General features: G+C 40.9%; 2 protein-coding genes across 4 annotated transcripts in view; both read left to right on the top strand.

Annotated features, from left to right (window-relative positions):
* Positions 1–275: 275 nt before the first annotated feature.
* On the top strand, positions 276–20,778 carry jcadb (junctional cadherin 5 associated b; the record flags this gene model as incomplete). Its single annotated transcript, XM_079243738.1, has 6 exons — positions 276–592; positions 6,885–10,744; positions 10,936–10,966; positions 15,871–16,034; positions 19,738–19,881; positions 20,708–20,778. The coding sequence occupies 6 exons, from the start codon at positions 276–278 to the stop codon at positions 20,776–20,778; spliced, it is 4,587 nt and encodes a 1,528-aa protein (XP_079099864.1).
* LOC306758927 (supervillin-like) overlaps positions 17,224–21,386 on the top strand; it is a 51,778-nt gene continuing 47,615 nt past the window's right edge. For all 3 annotated transcript variants that reach the window (XM_079244363.1, XM_079244369.1, XM_079244370.1), the window contains exon 1: positions 17,224–17,752. The gene's annotated coding sequence lies outside the window, so the exon portion shown is untranslated. The remainder of the gene's footprint in view (positions 17,753–21,386) is intronic.

The raw sequence follows: 21,386 nt of genomic DNA, 5'->3' as shown, positions 1-21,386 counted from the left end.
TTGCTGTGAGAACACGTTAAACAAGCCATCAGCACTGCACGTGCTGAATACGTCTTAAAGCAGCACAAACCTTCTCTGTTTTTTTTAGCGGCTTATGTGTTTTTATCAAGATGAAACACTTTCAATTGAGGTGCACGCTGTCACATGTTGCCTCCCTGCTCTCTCCTTAGTGATGGCCTCTGCCGAGAAACCGTGCTCCAGCTTCCACCAGCAGCACTGCGCATAAGGCAACACACCCACCTTTGCCCTCCCGCCCAGAAGTGAGAGACACCACCATGTACAGTGTGGAGGACCTCCTTATTTCGCATGGATACAAACTGCACAAGAGCGGCCCTCCGTCTGCCACGTCTTATGAAAAGCGCCCCGCTGATTGCCAGCGTGAACTTGTGGACAACAGGCCTGGCCGGGGGGCGCTGAACGGCTATGAGGCGGAGAGGGGAGCGTCTATCACAGGCATATACAGCAGCAGGCAGGCACTGATGAAGGGCTACCTCGCCACCGACAACGAGAGCGGGGAACGGAGGAAAGTAGCTGGCATTGGGATCCTAGGAGACGCTCAGCCCCTGGGTGATTCTCTCGCCACAGACAGTGGGTAAGTATGTGTGTTTCTTTCCGTCTCTTTTACAATGCCCCACACCCGATTTCTGTCAAATGTGTAATGAAACGCACAGCTTATGCTATTCTTGTGCACTAATTTATCACTTGCGATTGTGGAAATAAAACGCCCTCTTGTACAAAACGTCCACACACTGGAGAGGCCCAGTGACTGCGCACGTACAACATTGTTCAACATGATGAAAAGGTTCTGCAGGGTCTTCGTTTTAGGACATTTGCACGTGCACATGCTGAATTCTGCTCGCGGGAATCAGTCTATCTTTTGACAATTTGAGGCGAAAGGACAGCACTGACCACATGCTGACTGGTCCATCTTCAGTTTGATGATATCCACGTGAAAGTACATCTCGACAGCTATCATTACAGGAAGGTTGAGACTGGACCTCTGCACTACTTTTGGAAAAGAGTGTGAATTTAGCAGCATTTTTAACTCACAGGGTAAGTCCGTAGCACTAAAACACTCCTTGGTAACTGTATGTTCTTCAGGAACAGCTAGCTAATTGTTTCACTAACGTTGCTTTTCTTTACATCACAGCTAAAAGTGTTCTTATCTAGTCAAATGTCAGCTTCCCTGTGAGATTATTGTTTATATGTTTTCCTTTTAAAATGAAATTGCTAACTGTAATATTTCTATTCCCTAACATGTTGCATACATGTCACTTAATTCCACCATTAGACTTTTATATTTGAATGTGATACTTGTCAAAGTCGCAACTACAGTGGCTGCATGTGTAGAAAGAACGTACTGCAGATAGTTTTCGCTCAGTCAGATATGTTTTGTTACCTGGTCATAGTCTAAGAAAACATAGCAGTTTGGCCATATGAACAATTAAATTACAATCTCTACTCTAAAAAAAGGTTTTTAAACCTCACCTTTTCTCCAACTATGCATCCATTCTTCATGTTTTGCCTTTCTCTGAAATTCTTTAAGTGGTGTTTTTCTTATATTGTCACCATTTTTCATTTGTTCTGACTTTGGACCTGTGATAATTGATTGCATATCTGTTATTATTGATCTTATTAAGAAGGTTGCCTGTCGCCAGATAGATCTAGTCTGGTGGTGCCAAATGGTGATCACTCACACAGGAAGATGCTGACTTGGTGCAGAAGATGAAGTCCATCCAGCCCATTGCTGGTTCTAATGAACACACCGCATTCTCCCAATGTCCTAAACTTTTTTTTCATTTTTCATAATGTGACTCAGTGTTGCAGGTTATACTACCCAAAAAGTAGTAGTAAGTAGTTCAGTTTTTAGTCCTGGAGCACTGCAATGTAGCAAAAATTGAATTCAGCTGTCATATTTATGTAAACCTTCATATGCATCTGAAAAAAATAACAAGGGTCATTTTACAGTTTTGCTGTTGTGCATGCATCACCATTTTATCTGTTTGATGTGCATATTTGATGTGTTTTTAGTAGTGATCCTCTAATAAAAGGAATATTCTGTGTTCTCAGCCAGGTGTTTAGATTTCCTTGAGACTTAATGTATTTGCCTTCCTGTTTTCTGCCGTTTTTCTCATCTTTATTGACCTGTTTTCAGCCTGTTCAGCAAAGACAAACATTTAAAAAAAAAACAAATAAAATGTTCTGATTAAGATAGCTCATTACTGTGTGTATTTTCACTAATACGACAACACTTTTTTCCCCCAGCTGGTACTTTTTTAAAGGTACAATGAATTAGAACTACTGACACCTAGTGGTTAATGTGGGCATAGAATTTACTGTAAACACTAAGCACAGTTGTGAATGGACAATGTCTGTCAGTGGCCCAACTACTTCCAGACATAAACATGTTTTTATCTGTGTGTGGATGCAGTGGCCTCGGGTGCAGAATAGCTTCACTTCATGTAACTACTTCTACATTGTGTACATGGGTATTTACTCCTCTCAAGGTGTTACTTACCTCAAACGGTGCTCCAGCTCCTATCAAACAAAGTCAGAACTGAACTTCACATACAGAGTTGTTTGTCCATTCCAATATACTCTAGTAAAATGGCGACTAAAATGTAGCAGCTAAGATGCAAATGGCTCATTCTAAGCAGATGAAACCATTACAGTTATTATAATAAAGTCATTGCATACCATAAAACACTGCTTTTAATCGTACATGTTTTTTTTTTCCTGTCGTTGACCTTTGATTTTGTCATATGCTGCACCTTTAAACAGAAAAATGTCCACTGAGATGGATATTTTACTAGATCTTCCAGCCAAGGCAGACAACCACTCAATTCATGGGTTGCAGATATACACAAGCATGTGAAGAAATACTGAGATTAATATTCATGGTTTGATTAGGTCTTTGTCAAGCCCTTGACATGCCTACTCTGAATATTTTGTCCAAATAATTTGCATGTTTTTTTTTATTGAGTCAAAATCAATGTGAACTTTCACGTCGATGACAAAATTCCATCCAGCGATTTTGTGAATTTTATTATTTTTTTAAATGAGGTAGATTTTTCTTAATATTTCCATCGCACCTGGTGTGCGTAGACAAAAACACCAAAAATTCACCTCTGAATTATTCTCAATTTCATGTTATTTATTTGGGTCGGTCCCTTTGTGAAAAGGCCTTAACAAGTCATGAATTCCAGGTATTAAACAAGAATGTTTATCAGTAAAATAAAATCTACAAGAAGGTGTGTTTTTCTCCAGATAAATTAAAATAAACTCTCTCAAAAAAATTTGCTAAATTTTGCATCTGTCTTGCAGGGAGCAGCATGACTAAATGCTGTTTTCTCCAGTTTAATTCTGATGTCAAAACATGTAGAAGGAATTACTTTTAGCTGCATCAACATGTACTTTATTGAGACTATGTAAGGTGGAAGCAAGCGGCAACCTCCGGCGGTTAAAAGTGAAGCCTATATGGAAGTGCATAAAACTGCAGTCCCTCCTTCATCCACTAGGGGCTGCAAAACAGAGCAAATCCCCATAGACTCCCATGTTAAAAAGACCAACTTCACAGCAGAAATACAGCCTGGTTAAAAAATCCATTTTTGGTTTATAGGTCAGGTTTACCTTCATGACAACTGTAGGAGGAGTGAATTTTTTGCCCGTTTTAAAGTAATTTAATCTCAAAGTTTGGCATATTTAGGGGCGTGTCCTTTTGATTGACAGGTACCAATCTCCCCCTTCAAGTCAGAAGAACGTAGAACAACCGCGGTGTTTAGCCAGTTAACAACATGACTTAGCTTTAGCCCTCTTACCTCTGTTAGCTGGTTAGCTCCTGTTATTTCCGGGTTAGCTCGGTTAGCTTTTAGCTACAGAAAGCTCGGAGTTCGCTCAAAGTCAATCATCCACCATGACGCTCACAGACCCCCTCTCAGCTCCACATCTTTGCCCATATTTGTATTTTCCAGGCGAGATGACGCGCATGCCTCTGCCAAGATGCCGATAGTAGGAACCGCCCACCGAGCTTCAATTCAGCTCTTCAGATACTTACGGGTGATGTCACAGAGGCTACATCCATCTCTTTGGGTGGAAGTCATCCACTGATAGTTCAATGACTATACCCATGGTACAGAGGATATGAAGAACATCTTACCCCTGCACAATGGAAAAAAATATAATCGAGGGCTTAAAAAATTGGGATAAATGTTGATTTTTCAAAGCAGATTTCATGCAGTGTGTATGTTTTTCTTGACTTTATACTAGTTCTATAATCTGATGCTGACATGCTTAAGTGGGTTTTCCCCCTACGCTAATTGGGTCTTTTATTAATTTGATTATTGATTAAAAAATACTAATGTATACATGCAGTAGATGTGTTCAACATTATGTTAGCCATCTCTCTTCCATGTCAAAAAAAAAAAAAATAACAAAAAAACAAAAAACACATAAATCTTGTCTTCATTCCTCATAATGGGAAATGCCATGATGAACTACATGAGGGAAGTCAGTATACCTTATTGCTTAGGATTAGCCAAAAATGTGGCAAAAAAAATGCTAATGGAGTTAGCTAGAACCCGTATCAACTGTCAGCAAAGTCAATGGACCATTTGGGAGGTTGTCAATGCAGTCTTTTGTCTCCACAACCTGACTGGCAAAGTCTGGTTAATCTGAGTGAGCAAAATTCAGTTTTGATAACAAAGATGTCTGAGAAGGCACAAATAGACCCTAACAGCACCAGGTAAAAGCTATGGCACCCACTAATGAACCTGCGCATGCACAGTGAGTTTCTGAGCGCACGCAAAAGGGTGGATGAACATGGGGAGCAACTCTCATGCGCAAAGCCGGATCTCTCTATTGCATGTGTGGATGTTTTCTGTGAGAAGCTTGCTCATTTTCTGCAACTGCAAGTGATAAATTAGTGTGTAAGAAAAGTATGAGCATGCTTTAGTGTGCTCTTGAGAATTGACACAAGTGTAACGCCATACCACACCCTTTACCTTCTCTTTTTTCATCTCCACTCATCTCACTGGGGCCCTTCAGTATTGCATGCAAAACTGAGTCTGCACTGCGCAAGGTTTTTTTTTTCCCTTCTCCTTTCTTCCCCTCCTTACAGAGCTGCAGAACACTGTGGCTGCAGCCGCAATACTGACATATCTTATGCTGGAATATGAGGAAATATGACGGGTGCCTTGGCACTCTTTGAGCTATTTACATGCCTGCACAGAGACATGAATTGTCTCTCTGTGGTGCCCACCCATGCCCCCATATCGCCTCCACAGCCTCAGCCAGGCAGGCAGATGTAAACAGCAGCAGTAGACAGTGAGCAAACTGAGGAGGACTGAACATGCCTCAAGACAGGCGCGTAATCACTCCACTGTAAACACTGGCACACTGAATCACGCCCAGCACGTGCTCTGTGATGTAAGCATGTTGCTGGGCAAGTGTGCACAGCGCGTCTCCCCTCAACCAAACAGCAGCATATGCTGCTGAGGATGATCCATTGACTTTGCTGCTTAAATGAATGAGTACAGTGACTAGCAGTGGTTTAATGCAGTGCAGATTTTAGGTGGAGCTCTTAAACTCAATGATTATTTTGAAATATTTCCTTTAATAAATTTGAAGACTAAATATTTTGCAAAATGACATCCTGATATGCAAGTTTCTTTTTAAAAATCAAGCAGCACATTTCTGGGAACATGAACCTGTTTTGCCATAAGAATCAACTGCAAAGAGGAAAATTCAGGCTGGAATTTAAATCTTTTAGTTATATTTAAGTTTTATCAAGAATTTCAAACCCCACACCCAGTGCCTGATTACATCAGAATATTATCAGGGTGGTGTAACCTGCTTGGATGCGACTGATGATTTTGTGATGTTCATAGCAGCATTTTGCTCTGCTCCAAAGAATCAGGAAAATCATCAGAATCTAAAAATTTAAGTGGTGCAGCTGAACAAAATTAGCCTTTTTAACACTTTTATAGACCTAAATTATTTGTAGTTTGGATGCTGTATCTAAAATAATATTGTCAGTTCAGCATGCATAAAAAGTCAGATCTTTAAACTGCTAAATATGTGGTGAACCATACCGCAAATGATCTCTAGGCAGCACATCTTCTATTTTGAACCTAACAAGACACACCAGTCACATAGCTGTTGTTTTACATTTTATACATCAAGCCTTTAACATTTGCAGGAAATTTAAAACAGTAACAATCCAACAGCTTCCTATTCTCAGTTTCATTGGTTTTTACACAAAATACCAGTATATAAACTGAATTTTAATTGTATGATTTGGTTATTGATTATTGTGATGTTGTCATATTGGATTTTTTCTTAAAAGGACACTGTTTGTCTTGCCAAGTAAGGTTTGTGATCAAATAAACAGAGACATAGAGGCACTTTAGCTTTTACATTAGATCAGGTAATGAGATGTCTTCACCGAGACTTTAAGAGACAATCACTGGCCAGATGACCAGCTTCTAAGATAAGGTCAGCACAATTTAATATGCAGATCATATTGCAGTAGCATCACAATTTCAGGGTGTCTGCAAGGGACTTTGGAGCTGCTGACGTAAGCATTTCTGTCTCATATTTGCTGGCACTCCTTGATTAAGTTGTGTTGGAAAGCCAGTACCGCCAAAGCCAAAAGAAAAAAAAATAGTACACTTGCTTGGGACTAATGTAACATGTCACTTTTAATGTTTAACAGTGACTAAATCTCAAAGGCTGGGTTTTATTTATTATATTTAATCGTAATGCTCCCAAATTGGCATTTCTTATTACATTAGAACTTCCTGAAAATAAAAGATAAAGTTATCTTGACTCAGTGTGTTACAGCCACAGGTATCTTATTAACTGGACTTTCTTTTTTGTCTTCATAGGTTCTACGATGTTCCTAGTCTGACTTATTCAGAGCCACTAAGCCATGATGAGAGAGATATTTCCTACTGGCGGAGGCGAGGCCAGGACTTCAGCATACTTCTGGACTATGCCGATGGCAGGGAGTTAAGGGCCTCTGCTGGAGCATGGAGGCCACAAGCCCTAATCAGCGCAGAGGAATACAGGGCAGAGAGGCAAGCGCAACAGCTATGGGAGGACATTTCCTGGTTAAGGGACCCAGATGCTGGCCCTGGTCAACTAAGGGTGACAGGGGAGAGGAAGTGCCAAAGTCTTGGTACAGAGGAGTGGAGGCCTGCTGTGGGCCTGGGAAGGCAGCTTTCAGATGGGGACGGGGAAAGGTGGGCTAAGGACCAGTACCGCCTGAGGACACCTGAAGGTTTTTTTCACCCGAGAACTAAAGCAAAGTCTCAGTCTCTACCGAGAGTTTTGTCACCTGATGGACCTGACGGCAGAGAGCTCATTCCTTCAAGACCTAGCCTACCTGATAGACAGAGATTAAACAGCACTGTTTTCTCTGGACCCTATAGTAGGTATGTCTACGGTGGTGGCAGGGACCGATGGGGTAGGAATATCGGGCCAAGCAGCCATGTTGCACTTTTACCAAAGCCCAGGTTCAGCAGGCCTTTAAAGCCTCCGTCATATGAGATTCACCAGCAGACTAGGGGTAGTGCAGAAATGCTTGCTATAGACCAGGGTGCCAAACAAAAAGACAGATCTATCTATTATATGAGAGCTGGAGAGCTAAGACAAGACTATTTCGCACAACACTCTGCCATCACTGGAATGGAGCCCCCAGGCTACATCCCACCCCCCTCTTATAAAAGAGTCCTGCCCCCAAGAGCTGTTTCAATCAACCGTAATGAGCTGGCAAATGTAAGATGGAGGGCAAAAGCTTTGCAGATGCCCAGTTCAGATCCAGGAAGGTGGTTTACCAAACAGGGAAGCGGCTCATGGTTGGAATATTATGGAGAGCGCAGTGCATCCTATCGAAAACAGGTACATTCTGGACTTGAAGAGCAACCAGGTCATGTTCGTCAATTACCCACTGAAGACCCAAGAGTAAAACAAATCTCAGGAGGGCCCGGCGGAAGTTCTCTCACTGATTCAGACAAGATCCGGAACGTCATCAACAAAGAGATTCCGCCCGCTAAGTCTTTAGGACAATCTACACATGATAGTGCCTTTCCTCCCCTACAGGGAGCAGCTCTAAATACTGAAACCCGCAAAGCAGCTCCCAGTGACAACGACAGCAGTAATCGATGGTGCAACAGGGGTATAAGAAAAAGTGACAGTGTAGGTCCTGAACAAAACCGTAGTCAATTCCTCCCTTCATCTATTCTTGGTAAACCACCACCACCACCATGTAAGCCGACTGACCAGGGTGTCTCTGAAATCGTGACAGAGATAAAGAAGGTGGAGCAACCTGAACCACCTGAGACAAAAGACAAAACCAAGAATCTAAAAAAGAGACTTAGTGAAACAATCTTTTGTTTAGTGTCTGTCCCTGTTACTCCGCAGCTGACTGGGACGATCCGTGATCAGAATAACAACAATGAAAAGTCACCAGACCCAGTGGGCAGTCCTAGTGACAACAAAACTGGCCATTTAACAAACCAAAGTCTCCAAAGCACATCTTCAGCTGAAGCTGAGCTGCAAGCACTGACTGGTAGCATAGCAAGCAGCAAAACTAGCAGCAGAGCAAGCAGCAAAATGTTTAAAAAATTATCCTGTAGACCCCCTAAAATAAATCATTACAAGGAGCTAAAGCTGTCAGGATCCTGGCCTGCAAACCAGTATCGAGATCAGGAGACACAAACTAGCCCAGAGGCCCGTAAACCTGCCCCTGAAAACAAGGAAGCACAACAAGACCCTGTTCCGTCTGACACCGACGCTGCTCCAGATAACAGTAGTGTATTGGGTACTGCCTTCAGTTTTCCAATGAAGGGAGTGAAAAGCTTGAAGTTATCAAGTAACAGCGCCTTTTCTCTGACCTCCACCTTCTCCAGCCAGCTGAACAAGAGCACAGCTCAGCAGCCAGCAGCAACACCCTCAGGAAATGTGGAGGAGACAAAACGAGCAGCAAGCAGTGGGCAGGAGGCATCTGAACAATTACTGCTGAAACCAACTGTGCAGCGACCATGGGATGCTGTCAAAGAACTGGAAAGTATCAAAAAGGAAGTCCAGGAGCAGCAGCAGCAGATCAGCAAACAGCCCAGTGTTGACAAGTGCATCGAAGACCTAAATGAGGCCTACAAAGACATCCTAGAGCTAGGCACTGCCAGCAATAAAGTCCCAAATGGTTCCGTTCAAATCCCTGAGCGTATCAAAATCCGACTAACATCAGAACCTCTCAACAAGCCCAGCAGCCTTAGGCGCAGTGCAGTAAGCTGGTCCGTTGACCCAGAATACAGAGAAGTGAAGAGTGCTTTCTCTAGGCCTGCTACTAAGTCAGTAACTTTCAGCAAGCAGCTTAGGGAAGAGCTCCCTGTCCCACCTCGTGAGACAGGCTTCAAAGAATACAGGGTTGTTGCACATCTTTCTCGTAGAAGGAGCAACGATGGCAGGACGGTGAAACTAGACCTGCCAGATGAGCCTATCGAGACACCGCTTTGTGACTTCAGTCCAACAACGCACACTACAGCAGCTGAAGTACCATGGGCAGACAGACAGCCCATGCAAGATGCCTCCACACTCACTAGTCCTCCAGATTATGAGGACATATGCCAGGCTTTGCGTCAGTCTAAAGACCCTGCAGATGCCAACAGAGGGTCTGCAGGCCAATCCAGACCTAATGACACAGAGTCTCTTCAAGATCTCAGTGCCGAATCTGAGGAGGAGTGTCCTATTTGTAAAAGAGAGCTTGAGAATCAAATGAGACAGGGTCCGTTGCCTCCGCTCCATGAGGAGAATAGCTCAGACAGCTCAACCAATCAAAATGGCAGTCCACCACAACGTGCTGCCTTCGAAAGTCCAGCAGAAGATTCAAAGACAGAGGAACCAATTGACTCAAGTTTGAATCAATCAGGGTCTGACCAGTGTGCTGAAACACAGGAACAGCATGCACTGACACAAGAGAGTAATTGTGAGAAAGCAAAGGATGCTCAGGCAGAAAACTCAGACACTACATGCGCAGTGAACCCTGCCGAAAGCATACCAGCAAATGGAGCTACTGAGGATCCTTCCTCTTTGTCCATGATAGCAACTGCTCTGCCTTCAGACCTCCCTGTTGCAGAGGAACTAAGAGTTCATGAAACTGCAGCTAAAGAAGTTGAACAAGAAGACAAGAAAGCCATGGCAGAACCATCTGACGGCACTGCAGACAAACAGACATCTGAAATGAAAAGTGAGGAAACAATGCCTGATGACAAGCAGGAGCAAGAAAAAAGGCCATTTGCTATCCCAGAGCATCGAGTTGGTGCACGAACTCTGGGGCGAGACCATCCAGGGTTACCCGAGTTTCCGCCAGATAGACTGCCACTTTCAGTTCCCCCCAACCTAGACCGAAGATTATCCCTTAGCTTGGAGGGGGAGAAGAGGACCAAGGGCCCTTCCCATCGGATAGAAGCATTGCAGAACAAGCTGGCCATCTCTCCGGGTCGGGTGGCAGTTGAAAGACTGGCCAGGATGAGAGAGGTGGATGTTATATGTCGCGTGAGACGCCTGAGCATCAGGAGTACTGACTCTGGGGAGGGGGAGGCTGAGGAGGAGGGCAGGGATGAACAAGTGGAGGAGCTCCAGCTAGTACCTCAGAAAGACAAAGAGAACAACCAAGAGGTCACTCATTCACAGCCAACTGCTGAGGAGACGGTGTCGCAAGATGAGCAGAAGTCATCTCTCTCAGGTGAGAATAACTGCAGTGGAAATTTTACCTCCATCAGATCAGAATAAGTTTTGCTGTAACATTAAACCATATTTTGACATAACAAACATATTCTTGCACGCAACTACTGTCAAAGAATATGTAGATGGATGAAACAGTAGCAATATCAGGTGAAAATAAACTTACGAATATTTTTCTTCTTCACGTCCCAGAACCCCATGATCCCAGCCGAGGGGAGACAGTGTAGAAAAACTGCGTCCATCATCTCCATCTGAGGTTTTAAGCTCCAACACTGTGACCTGGCTGCCTACTAGAATGCCTTCATCTCATCTTGACACTAAAATGGCCTTCTTGTCCGACAAGAGCATTGTGTACACCTTCACGCTCGGCGCTGCATTGACTACTATGAGTGCTGTTCCACTGCCAAAGGGAGGTGCCCCATAAACTTGTGGGGTAACTTCTACCCCGAATCCCTCCCCAGCCTTCCCAAACTGACTTCTCACCTCTCAATCTGCCCTCCACACCCAGCCCCATTCTCTTATAGGGTTTCTACTAGTTAGTCTTCTTGTAGCGGCTTGTCCTTTCTATTTTATCCTCCTTATGCTTTTCTCATTGCCAGACATTATGCAATTTTGTCGTGCATACTAGAGCTTCTAAAAATGCCCATAGCGAAAACACTTTTCGCATCCTGAGCAAATCTGTTTGTTTTATCGGTGGGGGGGCAGTTAAGGATATGAATGTACGTGTTTATGTTAAAGCTAATAGACAGAGGAGGGTTATTGTCACAAACCTGTTCTGTTGCATTTAAACTACACCAAAACAAACTGCGTTTCTGATTGTGGTAAGGCGACAGCTGTTTTAGAAACTGGACATCACTGTATTTGGCTAAAGAACTGTTTTGATTTTCAGAAGAGATAAATGCGCCTTTCTGTTTTTTAAGATTTAATGACATTGTGCCCTCTCTCATTGCTTTTGTACACAATGCAAACACAACCCACAGATCTCTTCAATGAAGAGTGACTCTATACCACATGACATGTTCGATCAGTGACCTATTATACAACACATTGGTTCCAAACAGGAGAGGGAGCGTTGCCTTTCTTAAACACATTCGTAATTCCTCGACAGATCAGGTGAAGTCGCTTATTATTTCCTGATCAATTCAATGTATAGCTCAAATTTCCAGGTAATTTCAGGAAGCAATACAGGCACAGATAGAGTTGAACTTGTGGTCAGCAACCTTGATGAACTTTAAAGATGGATTTAGGTAAAAACGAGAAAAAAAAATATATGTAGAGCAATATTGTTGTAGTAACAGCCCAGTGGTGTAGTGGAGGTACCTGTAGGAACCATTGTCAGAAGTCTTGATGTAGACATGTCATTCAGCTCATATTACAGGGAAATGGAAATGTGTCAGGGTATGTGGGCGCTTAACATAGGGTGGGTGCTTTACTTCATGATATATATTTATCTTCATTCATCTGTGTCAAAAAGAACCAACATTTCACTGAGTATTTATTTTTCTTATCATCAAATTGTTAATCAGTTTGCATAATGTACAAAATAAAGTATATTTTAAATATTTTAAGAGAAATTTTGTATTTAACCATGAAGTTTTATTTCTCCACACTAATATCAAACGGAAAGTATCATATCGGTGTATAGTATCATATTGAGAGTATACATAATTTTCTAGTGCTTTAAAAATCTATGAGAGTGATTTTAAGAAAGCGTGACCCTGTGGTGTGCCTTGATCACAGGATTTGGTTTCAGAGAGTGATAAGGTTCATCACTGCGAAGGCTGACAGGATGGAAACTTTCAGATTGTGCCATGATTTCCTATTTGATAGTGCTTTTTTCATATGCTAACGGAGTCAATGTTGGACGCTCTTTGTAGTATTTGACACATCGACCCATCTAAGCTGTATTTCCTACGTTGGTGGTCAAACGTGACCTGTGTCTTATCTTTGTCTTTGTATGTCTTCCAATTCATGTATTGTTATGTTGTCGTTCCTCAAAACACGTTAAGAAATAAAAATTTGGATTTTTTTCTTTTATTTCCTCCCATCCTTCCTTACTTCCCTCTTACTCCTCCCTTTCTTTCTCTGTTTCTTTCATTCCACGGTGTGTTCACTTTGTGTGAAATGTTGTGCTGTCACCGACACTTATTGCACTACAGGAGACAATGCAGTGTGCTACGTAAACCCTCATATCTGCAAACCGTAAATGGTTTCGTACATCAAGAATTTTAATTCAGAACTTAGAGATAAAAGGAAATAAATAATCCTCTTGTGGTTGAAAATGTGTTTACAGTTATGTGGGTTTTTCTACACTGGCACCTTTGCATTGATGTAACATATTAATAACAGAACTGTAGGAATCCATAACTGTTCAATCAATCATCAAGTATCAGTTGTTATGTAGCATTTGACAGTTGTAGCATTTTATCAACCCAGAACCTGGTCTTTGTATTTGGAACATTTCTTGTAAATTTGGACCACTCATGTCGCCTTATTATGTGTGCATTACATTACACTCCAGAAAATGCCAAATATTAATGTACTAAGCACTGTTTCACTCCTTAGGTTTTTACAAACAACTTACTGTACTGCATTTCCTCCGGCTGGAGCAGCAAAGTAGCATTCTGGACCCTTTCTGCTCTTCAGGCTGTTTATATAGAAAACAGAAATATTTAGTGAAAACTGTGAAATTCAAATAATGCCAAAATCATGATTATAAAATGCAGAGGATGAGATTCCGCTATTTAAGACAAGCCCATAGTCAGCATCACAGGGAGGACAAGCTGGCACACCCATAATTACGAACACAGCTCATCTTCAACTTATGTGATACACTGAAAGGTTTTGGCTTTGCCTTGTATGTAAACTGCCCCTAACAACATTTTTTAAGATGTTTCAGTACATTCACACCCTTGCCCCCACCCTCAAATAATTGGCATGTCAGGTACACTGGAACATAGTGTCATTTGACTTTTTGTACTGCAGGTTATGTGCAAACATGAAGTAATTATGCACACTTGTAATATTTTCTATTTTCATATGAGATTTAAGTGCTTTTTGTACTCACAGACATCTTTTTTTCTTCCTTGCATGAAATGCAAGAGAGAGGAGGGAAAAAAATGTTTTTCATAAAGTATATTTGCATTTGGTACTCCGATAGTGAAACCAGTGGGCAAAACATTACGTTTCATAATTTCATTTACAAAACTATGCCAAGTATTTAAAAGCTATTTTTAGAGTAAATCAAAAGAGAACTCATTCATTTTTTTCTTTAAGACATGCCTTTATCTTTGTATCTATAAATACAAGCATAATCCATAGTCATATGATTGTGCTACTGTTGTATGATACTGAAGTCTGATTCATAAATAAACTCTTTGCATGAATGTTGTGTCTCTGATTAATTGCTAGTTTATTTTCTAAATATTTCTGTATATCTGCTGGGTGAGACTTTATGTGCCTATTTTACAGGATATTTGTAGAAAAATGCTCCTACTTTGTCTAAAAGATGCATTGTCATATAGGAAAAACAAACAAAGACACATCATCTGCAGGTTCAGCAACAAAGTTGTAAATGGTTTAATATTTTTCAAAGGGAAGACCTTTAATCGTTACTGTTGACATTTAGTCTTTTAGCGATGTTAAGGCAGCAGAATAGAGACAACTTATGTGTACGTGCACAAATATGTACACTTGTGTACTGGTAATTTCAGCCCAATTACCCTGCCAGACTGTCACACTGAGCTCCACTTGCTGGATCAAAGCGTTGGCAAAGACAATACTTGTGCCCAACCTTGTAAAAACCTCCCAGCATGCTCTCTGAGGTTTGGAGACCATCCATCCTTCTCACATTCCTCTGTATGCCATCGTTTTCTGAAATGAGAGCAAGAAGTCAGATTAGCGATACTTTAAGCCTATGCAGTAGGTAAGCTGTCTTTTTTCTGGTGTTTTCGTGGGCACTTTGGCAAGTGCCTGACATAATGTGGGCTGAGAAGGAGGAGTGTGAACATGCTAAGAGATATAGGTTACATAATGCACATGCAGCATTTGTCTGTAGTAATAAACACAGTCAGGGTATGATATTTGGTGTATGCAATAAAAAAGTGATGAGTGAATGAGTAACAGCATAGTCTGAAAATATTTAGACAATAAAACACATTTTGTCAGCTTGTTAGCTGTTCATCAAAACCATCTAAAATGCAGCATTTATTCAAAAGTACTGAAATCCTGATTGGAGGTAGAGCTTGTTATGTCTCATTATAAATAGACACTGCAGTCAGAGTGCCACTAAAATGCATATCCACACAATTTACAGTCTTTGTGTATTTTGTGGATTGTCAAAGGACATTCAAAGCCTCCAAATGAGTTCTTCCAGAGCAGGTCTTCAGCGGTTTAAGATGCTTCTTTTCTTCTCTTCAAGATGGTTATGAATAGTTTGGATTTTGTGGTAAAGCCTCTTCTTACCCGTTATTTGCTTTGGTTTTAATCAGCACTTATCTGACCAGACTAGATGGCGTTAAGATTTTTTTTCTGAAATAAATTCATCATGTCAACAGTCCTGCAATAATGCACAACACTCGCTTCTGTGGACCAGAGTACTATCTTTAGTATGTACTTTTATTTATTAGGAGATGGCAGCTGGAAAACCTGCACTTGAGGGTAATATTATATATAACCTGCAATGGTTACATGATGCAGTAAAGAAATGTAATTTCACATTGATTTGAATTTTAGCATCTGAGAATCACATCACATTTAGTTAAATGCTTGTGACCTCACATCTATGGTAGTTACTGAAGTATTGTCATCTCCTTAACTTTGCTAAACACATCTGCATTAAGAAGCAGAGAAATGCAAAGAACACTTTAATGAACTAACAGAGTACAAAAACTGCCTAATTAACAAAGAAAGAACTGGTTAAGAGCATAAAATAAGTGTCAATAACGGAATAATGTACAAAAAACACAAATTACCTTGTTAATAACAAACATAAGGCACTGATTGTTTACATGAAATAAATTCATACTGAAAAACCAACATAAGACATATATTGCCTGCCTGGTTAAATCTCCTCCCCCTCTCAATTCCCCATGCTATAAGTGCCAACCGCTTCATAATCCTCTCCAGAGTCACCATGTCCTCTCAGGCCTCAAAGAACTCTTCCTCCTCCATGCCCTCACCTACGTACCAGTGCACAAAGACATCAGATCAAATGTGGTCAAGCAGAGTCCAGGCCTCTGCAATAGCTGTGGTGTTGCTTAGCATGCACCCTTCTGGACTTTGGACACCAGGTACTGCAGTGAGTGCCTGGTAGTTCATGTCAACTTTCAAAGCAGTGGAATACTCAGTCCACAAACTGGATGGTCCATTTGGTTTTGATAGCGGCAGTGGCAGCATTGACATCTTTAACAGATCACCAGAAAGTCCGAGCACCTCTGTAAAAATAGCTATTTGTTGGACTGGACTGGAACATTCAAGTTTTAACACAATGCTCAGGAGAAAATACACCAGCAGTAATCTGCATGGAGACATGTTAAAGATAAAAGTAGACTAGAATGATCAATTTGAAAATAAAACTATGCGATTAAATCAATAAATCGAAGCGCGTTTGACGTGGACGTGTTCTGCTATTATAGTACACCGCCACAAGATGGAGACAAACATCAGCTAAAAAGAAAAAAGCCCCAAATACATTTATCCAACTTGTTCACAGCATGACCACAGGACACATACACAGTAGGTAAATTAAGATGAATACACTGATCTGACTTACATTTACACAAAGAACACAGTTAAAAGTGATGCTTTTATCTTGCTTCCCTGGCAAAATAATAGTTCCTTTTTGTAAAAAAAAAAAAAAAAAATTATAAAAAACACAATTTTGTTTTTGTACAGTGAGCAAATTTGCAATTTTAAGGACTTACGTTTGTCCCAGTTTTGGAAAGCAAGCTGAAATTTCAGAAGCTTTTTATTAGTATTTTCATCGTTACATGCATGAATGTTTGTGTAGATGAACCGCAGTGAGGAATGATCCTTTTTGCCAGTAACAGTGGTGATAATTCATTAAATGTGAGTAGAGGTGCTGAACATTTTAGATCAAGTCATTCATTCAGATCTTAGATTTAATGGGTCCCTTAAGCTCGTGGTTAATATTTAGAAATAAGTAAAAATTCTAAAGAAATTTAACATATTTCTCTAATACTTTATATTGCTGGTATAACTATGAGATAATAAAAGTAGTTATCATGAAAAAAGCTAAAGGCTTTAAGGTTTAGGGTCAGTGTTGTAATACAGCGGCCCCCGCTGACCTGCTGGATTGTAGTTTGAACAGCTGATTCGATCCTTCCCAGCGCTGGAAGCCTGATGCTTCCTGGCTATTTATGGCAGATGCCCCTCTATCGGCTCCGCTCTCTTCAGTCCATACATGGTTGCTGTGGGATGAGGTTACAGCAATGATTTTGGCCCACACTCACAAACCCTTTGGAAGCAGTGTTATTACAACTCTTATCAACCATCAGTCCGGGGTCCCAAACAAGAATGGACTTTTCATGATCTACTTTAATGTTTCTTGGAATTGTTTGAAGACTTAACTTTTGGACTACTCTTGGGATTTTTTTTTTTGTTTTGTTTTCTCAGCTTCATCCCTGTTTTCACCTTTTTAAAGTCCTCTCCTTCAGCCCTGTCCTGCACAGCCCACTCCCCTTCATTTTTCTCTCCCTCTCCCCTCTTCTCTTGGCTTGTTCCAGGACTGATTTATTTGGCCCGGTGTAGCAGAGCTCGAGGGGAAAGCACCAGGCTATATTTGTCTGCTGCTGAGGTTGGACCTGCTTCGTGGTAGATGACTCAGGATTCTCTGTTTGGGTTTACCTGCTCACACCTGCACCTCCTGTCTCCTCAGCATCATCTTTGCTCCAACTAAGGAACGTAGTTTATATCTCTTTCATCAGGATAAATGATCTCTTTTTAAATGGACTTCTTCAGCCCCTTATCACTGGAGCTAAACTGAGCTGTAAGTATACTTTTCTTCTTGATGAGCGAATCTAATGCATGCTACGATACATGCAAAGTAAGCCAGCAGCACATTAGGAGCACATAGTTTTAAATTTAACGAGAAAATGACAATTATTTGATTAACTCAGCTAGAAATTGCCTTCAAAGTCAGCAGAAGGATTTTTAATTACTTTGGTTCACAGACAAAAAAGCAAATTCACCTCATTTGCACATATAAATTTGTTTCATTCTGTTTTTGATCCAGCAGAATTATAATCTAAACAAACCTTGATATGACACATTTTTCTACATGCCTGCAGCCTTTTTCCCCCACTTCTACTTCCATCATAGTCCCTGTTGGTTATAAAAGTTTATATGCTGCACCTATTTAAGTAAAAGATTAAAAAAAGAATTACTTGAAACAAAATATTTCCCTGCTGTCGTGAAGCAGATTCAGCAGTATCTTGTGTGTACCTAAAGGACTGAATGCAGTGTCCCAAGTCAGCCTTCCACTTTTTTTCTATGCACTCATGTCTCAAGTAACCACAGGGGTATTAGCATACCAAGCTGCAGATTAAAGCTGTATGGTGGTCTGTGTGTGCAGCTGATCTGACGAGTATGTGTTGGGCTGGTGTGTTGTTCCAACATTGGCAAGGCATCATTTCTACACAGTTTTGTTTTTGTAGCATGTGTGTGTGTGTGTGTGTGTGTGTGTGTGTGTGTGTGCGCGTGCATTTGCGTGTGGTGCTGTACAGCAGTTGGTTGGCGTTCTGCACCTGCTGTTCCCATCAAAATGGACAGACAGGTTTACAACCTGGCCCCACACTTGACCCTCTGCCACTGAACTCTGTTCCTGAGTGTATAGACTGACACAAGCCTGTAGGCGCTGTAAACATGCATTTATTCCCGCTGTGAGATTACTATATATCTCTTGAACACCATTGTTTGCGGCTCCCTGGAAAAAAAAGAAGCGGTTTCTGCTTAGTTGCTTTCTTAAGCTACTCAGTCGGTCAGCAAAATGAATCAAAAAGCTTTGTGGTTTATGGTGTGTTTCCCCCATTAGAACATAAGTTCTCTTCTACACTCAAAGCAATGTTTACACGGCTCTTTTGGTCATTTTTGGTGTTTAGAAAATCAGTTTATCACCTTTGTAAAAGACAACTTTTTTAAAAATCAAGTGGCAGTGATTTTTTTTCACGTTCTTTCTCATTTTTAGATTAGAAACTATCTGGAGGAAATAGCTTCTTCTCACACAGCCTCCAGCACAAAGTGTACTAGATGGGAATGAACAGTCCCGGTCATCTTTTATGCTTAACCCCAATTTTGATCCACCATCCTGCAACTTCTACATGCAGCCCTTGTTTGGCACAGCTTCTCTAAATGTTTGCTTACTGTTTACGTTTCATGTGAAATGACTTTCTGATGTTTGTGACCACATATATGCAGACCACATGATACTTTATCCCATAATATGCATGCTATGCACAGCTAAAGCCTGAAAGATTTATTTTGTTTTTGAATCATTCATGGTACTCTCATATCTGGATCTTTGCATGCTTCTTGAGAACAAACTGCAGTGTTTGGCTCTCAATAAGGAGACAATGGACAATATATTGTACATACACACACACATTATGTGGTCCATTTAGTCATGTTTAGAAAATAACATTGTAGGGAATGTCATCCATAGTTGTGATTTAAAAAACTATGTACTTATTGTGTTTTCCAGAGTAGATTTCTTATTGTTCTTGGAGAAATTGCTAAGAGCACGCTTTTATAGGCTGCATTTATCTGATATAATATTGACTGTTATCCAATCTTTAATGCATACAGAGTATTTGTTTCTTTGTTCTGTCTGTATTATCTCATAAATTAATCAAAATGATATAAGATGAAGATATTATATTATTTAGAAAAGACAGAAAAGTTTTTAAGTAATCAGTTCAGCATCCTCTTTATTTGTTGCCTCTAAAATCTACTTTTTCTCCTGTTTTCCTGCTCCAGGAGAACTCAAATGTCTCCTCAGCACCAGCCTCTCGCTCATCGATATCCATATAAGAGCAGAGCAGGCAGATTTCAGTGCTGACTGTCAGGCAGGGTTGATGCTAGGCAGCAGAGAGGAACGCCGATGTGCATCTGAATGCCAGAGTAAATGCCTAAAGAGGGAGATAGGATAAACACCCCAGCTGTGCTGCCTCAGGATCGGATCTGACCCTTTGTTTTTGTGTACATTCTCCCTCGCATGAGTGTGCACGTATGTTGACACCCGTGTACGATAGAGAAGTCATGCAAGTTTAGCTAAACACAGCAGATTTCTCCTAATAAAGGCAGACCAATGCTGAGTTTGATGAGTCTAAAGTGCAAACTATCTAGATTAGCAATCAGCACATCCGCGTTATTAAATTAAAAAAAGGAAAGAAAAATTGTTATTCTGAGCACCAGATGTCCGGAAACATCCTTTTCTCTGCCCTGGAAAAAGTCCCTCAAGGATCTACAGGAAATTGTGCCTTATTGAAGTGGAGTTTAATAAAAGTGTAGTAGCATTACCATCTATCAGCATTACTCAATTAAAAATACAGTCCGGAGAAATATCTAAAAAAACTCAGGCTAATCCCACTAAACCCACCACAAATATTCTAAGACTTACAGAGAATTTTTTTTCTCATCATTTAAATGCAAACACAGGGGCAGATCTAAAAACACACAAATTATATGTGTGGTTTTCTCCTCACACTTTTAATCCTTAACTAGCTGAGCAACTGCACCGTCTGGCATCTTTTACCCTCCCTATCAGATGAAAAGTTGATTCACCATAATGCATCATTGCATTAGAGCTGGTTGTTTGTTTTGGGGGGGGTTCAGTTTAGAAAGGTCAAGTTCTGTGCTTTTTATAATACAGTTAATACAAAGGAGCACGTGGTGACGGTGTCTGTAGGAAAAAACTCCAAACTTAGCTGAAGCTCTGTGTGTCCAGCGTGCTGCTCAACTTTGCAGCTCGACTTTGACGAGCAGAGTAATGAGTTTGATGTTGAGTCACCCAAGTGAGGAGGTTAAGGTACCTCCTCACTGTGATGTTTACAGGACGTCCTGGGTGTTGAGATTCACTGAAAGGAGCGTGACTCGTTTGTACATCTTGTGCTGCAACAGGAAATTGTTGAGAAAAGTTTCACATTTTGTTTTTGACCCGACAGACTCAGACACAATTAAAGTCCTGGCTTGCAATCCGGCTGCGTATGGTTTTATGTTGCTGATGGTATGTCAAGCCCAAAAACGATGCTGCCTTTGGCAGGGAGATACTCCTGGCAGCGAGGGTGGTACAAGCTAACAGGCTGCAGGCTTTTTAGCTGTGATTTATTTACAGAAAAAGCCACCAGTTCTTCTAAACATGTAATAAGTAAAGCACTTTAACAGGATGCATAGATTTTAAGTCACTTGTATTGTGCATTCAAGGAAGAGTTTACTTGTTCTATGTGAACAAAACAACACCAGACTGGGAAAAGAAAAAAATCCCACACTGAAAATAATTTAATTCATCATGGAATTAAGATAAACCTGGAAATCAAATGAGTATTTGGATCTTACGCCGGTCTGTTGGTGATGCTGTCTGACACAAGTTCTCATGTTGTCATCAATTCACCCCCTCTCAGTCCATC

Source organism: Telmatherina bonti, assembly GCF_933228915.1.
Source record: "Telmatherina bonti genome assembly, chromosome: 7".
Taxonomy (NCBI): domain Eukaryota; kingdom Metazoa; phylum Chordata; class Actinopteri; order Atheriniformes; family Telmatherinidae; genus Telmatherina; species Telmatherina bonti.
This window is presented reverse-complemented; position numbering and strand designations above follow the sequence as displayed.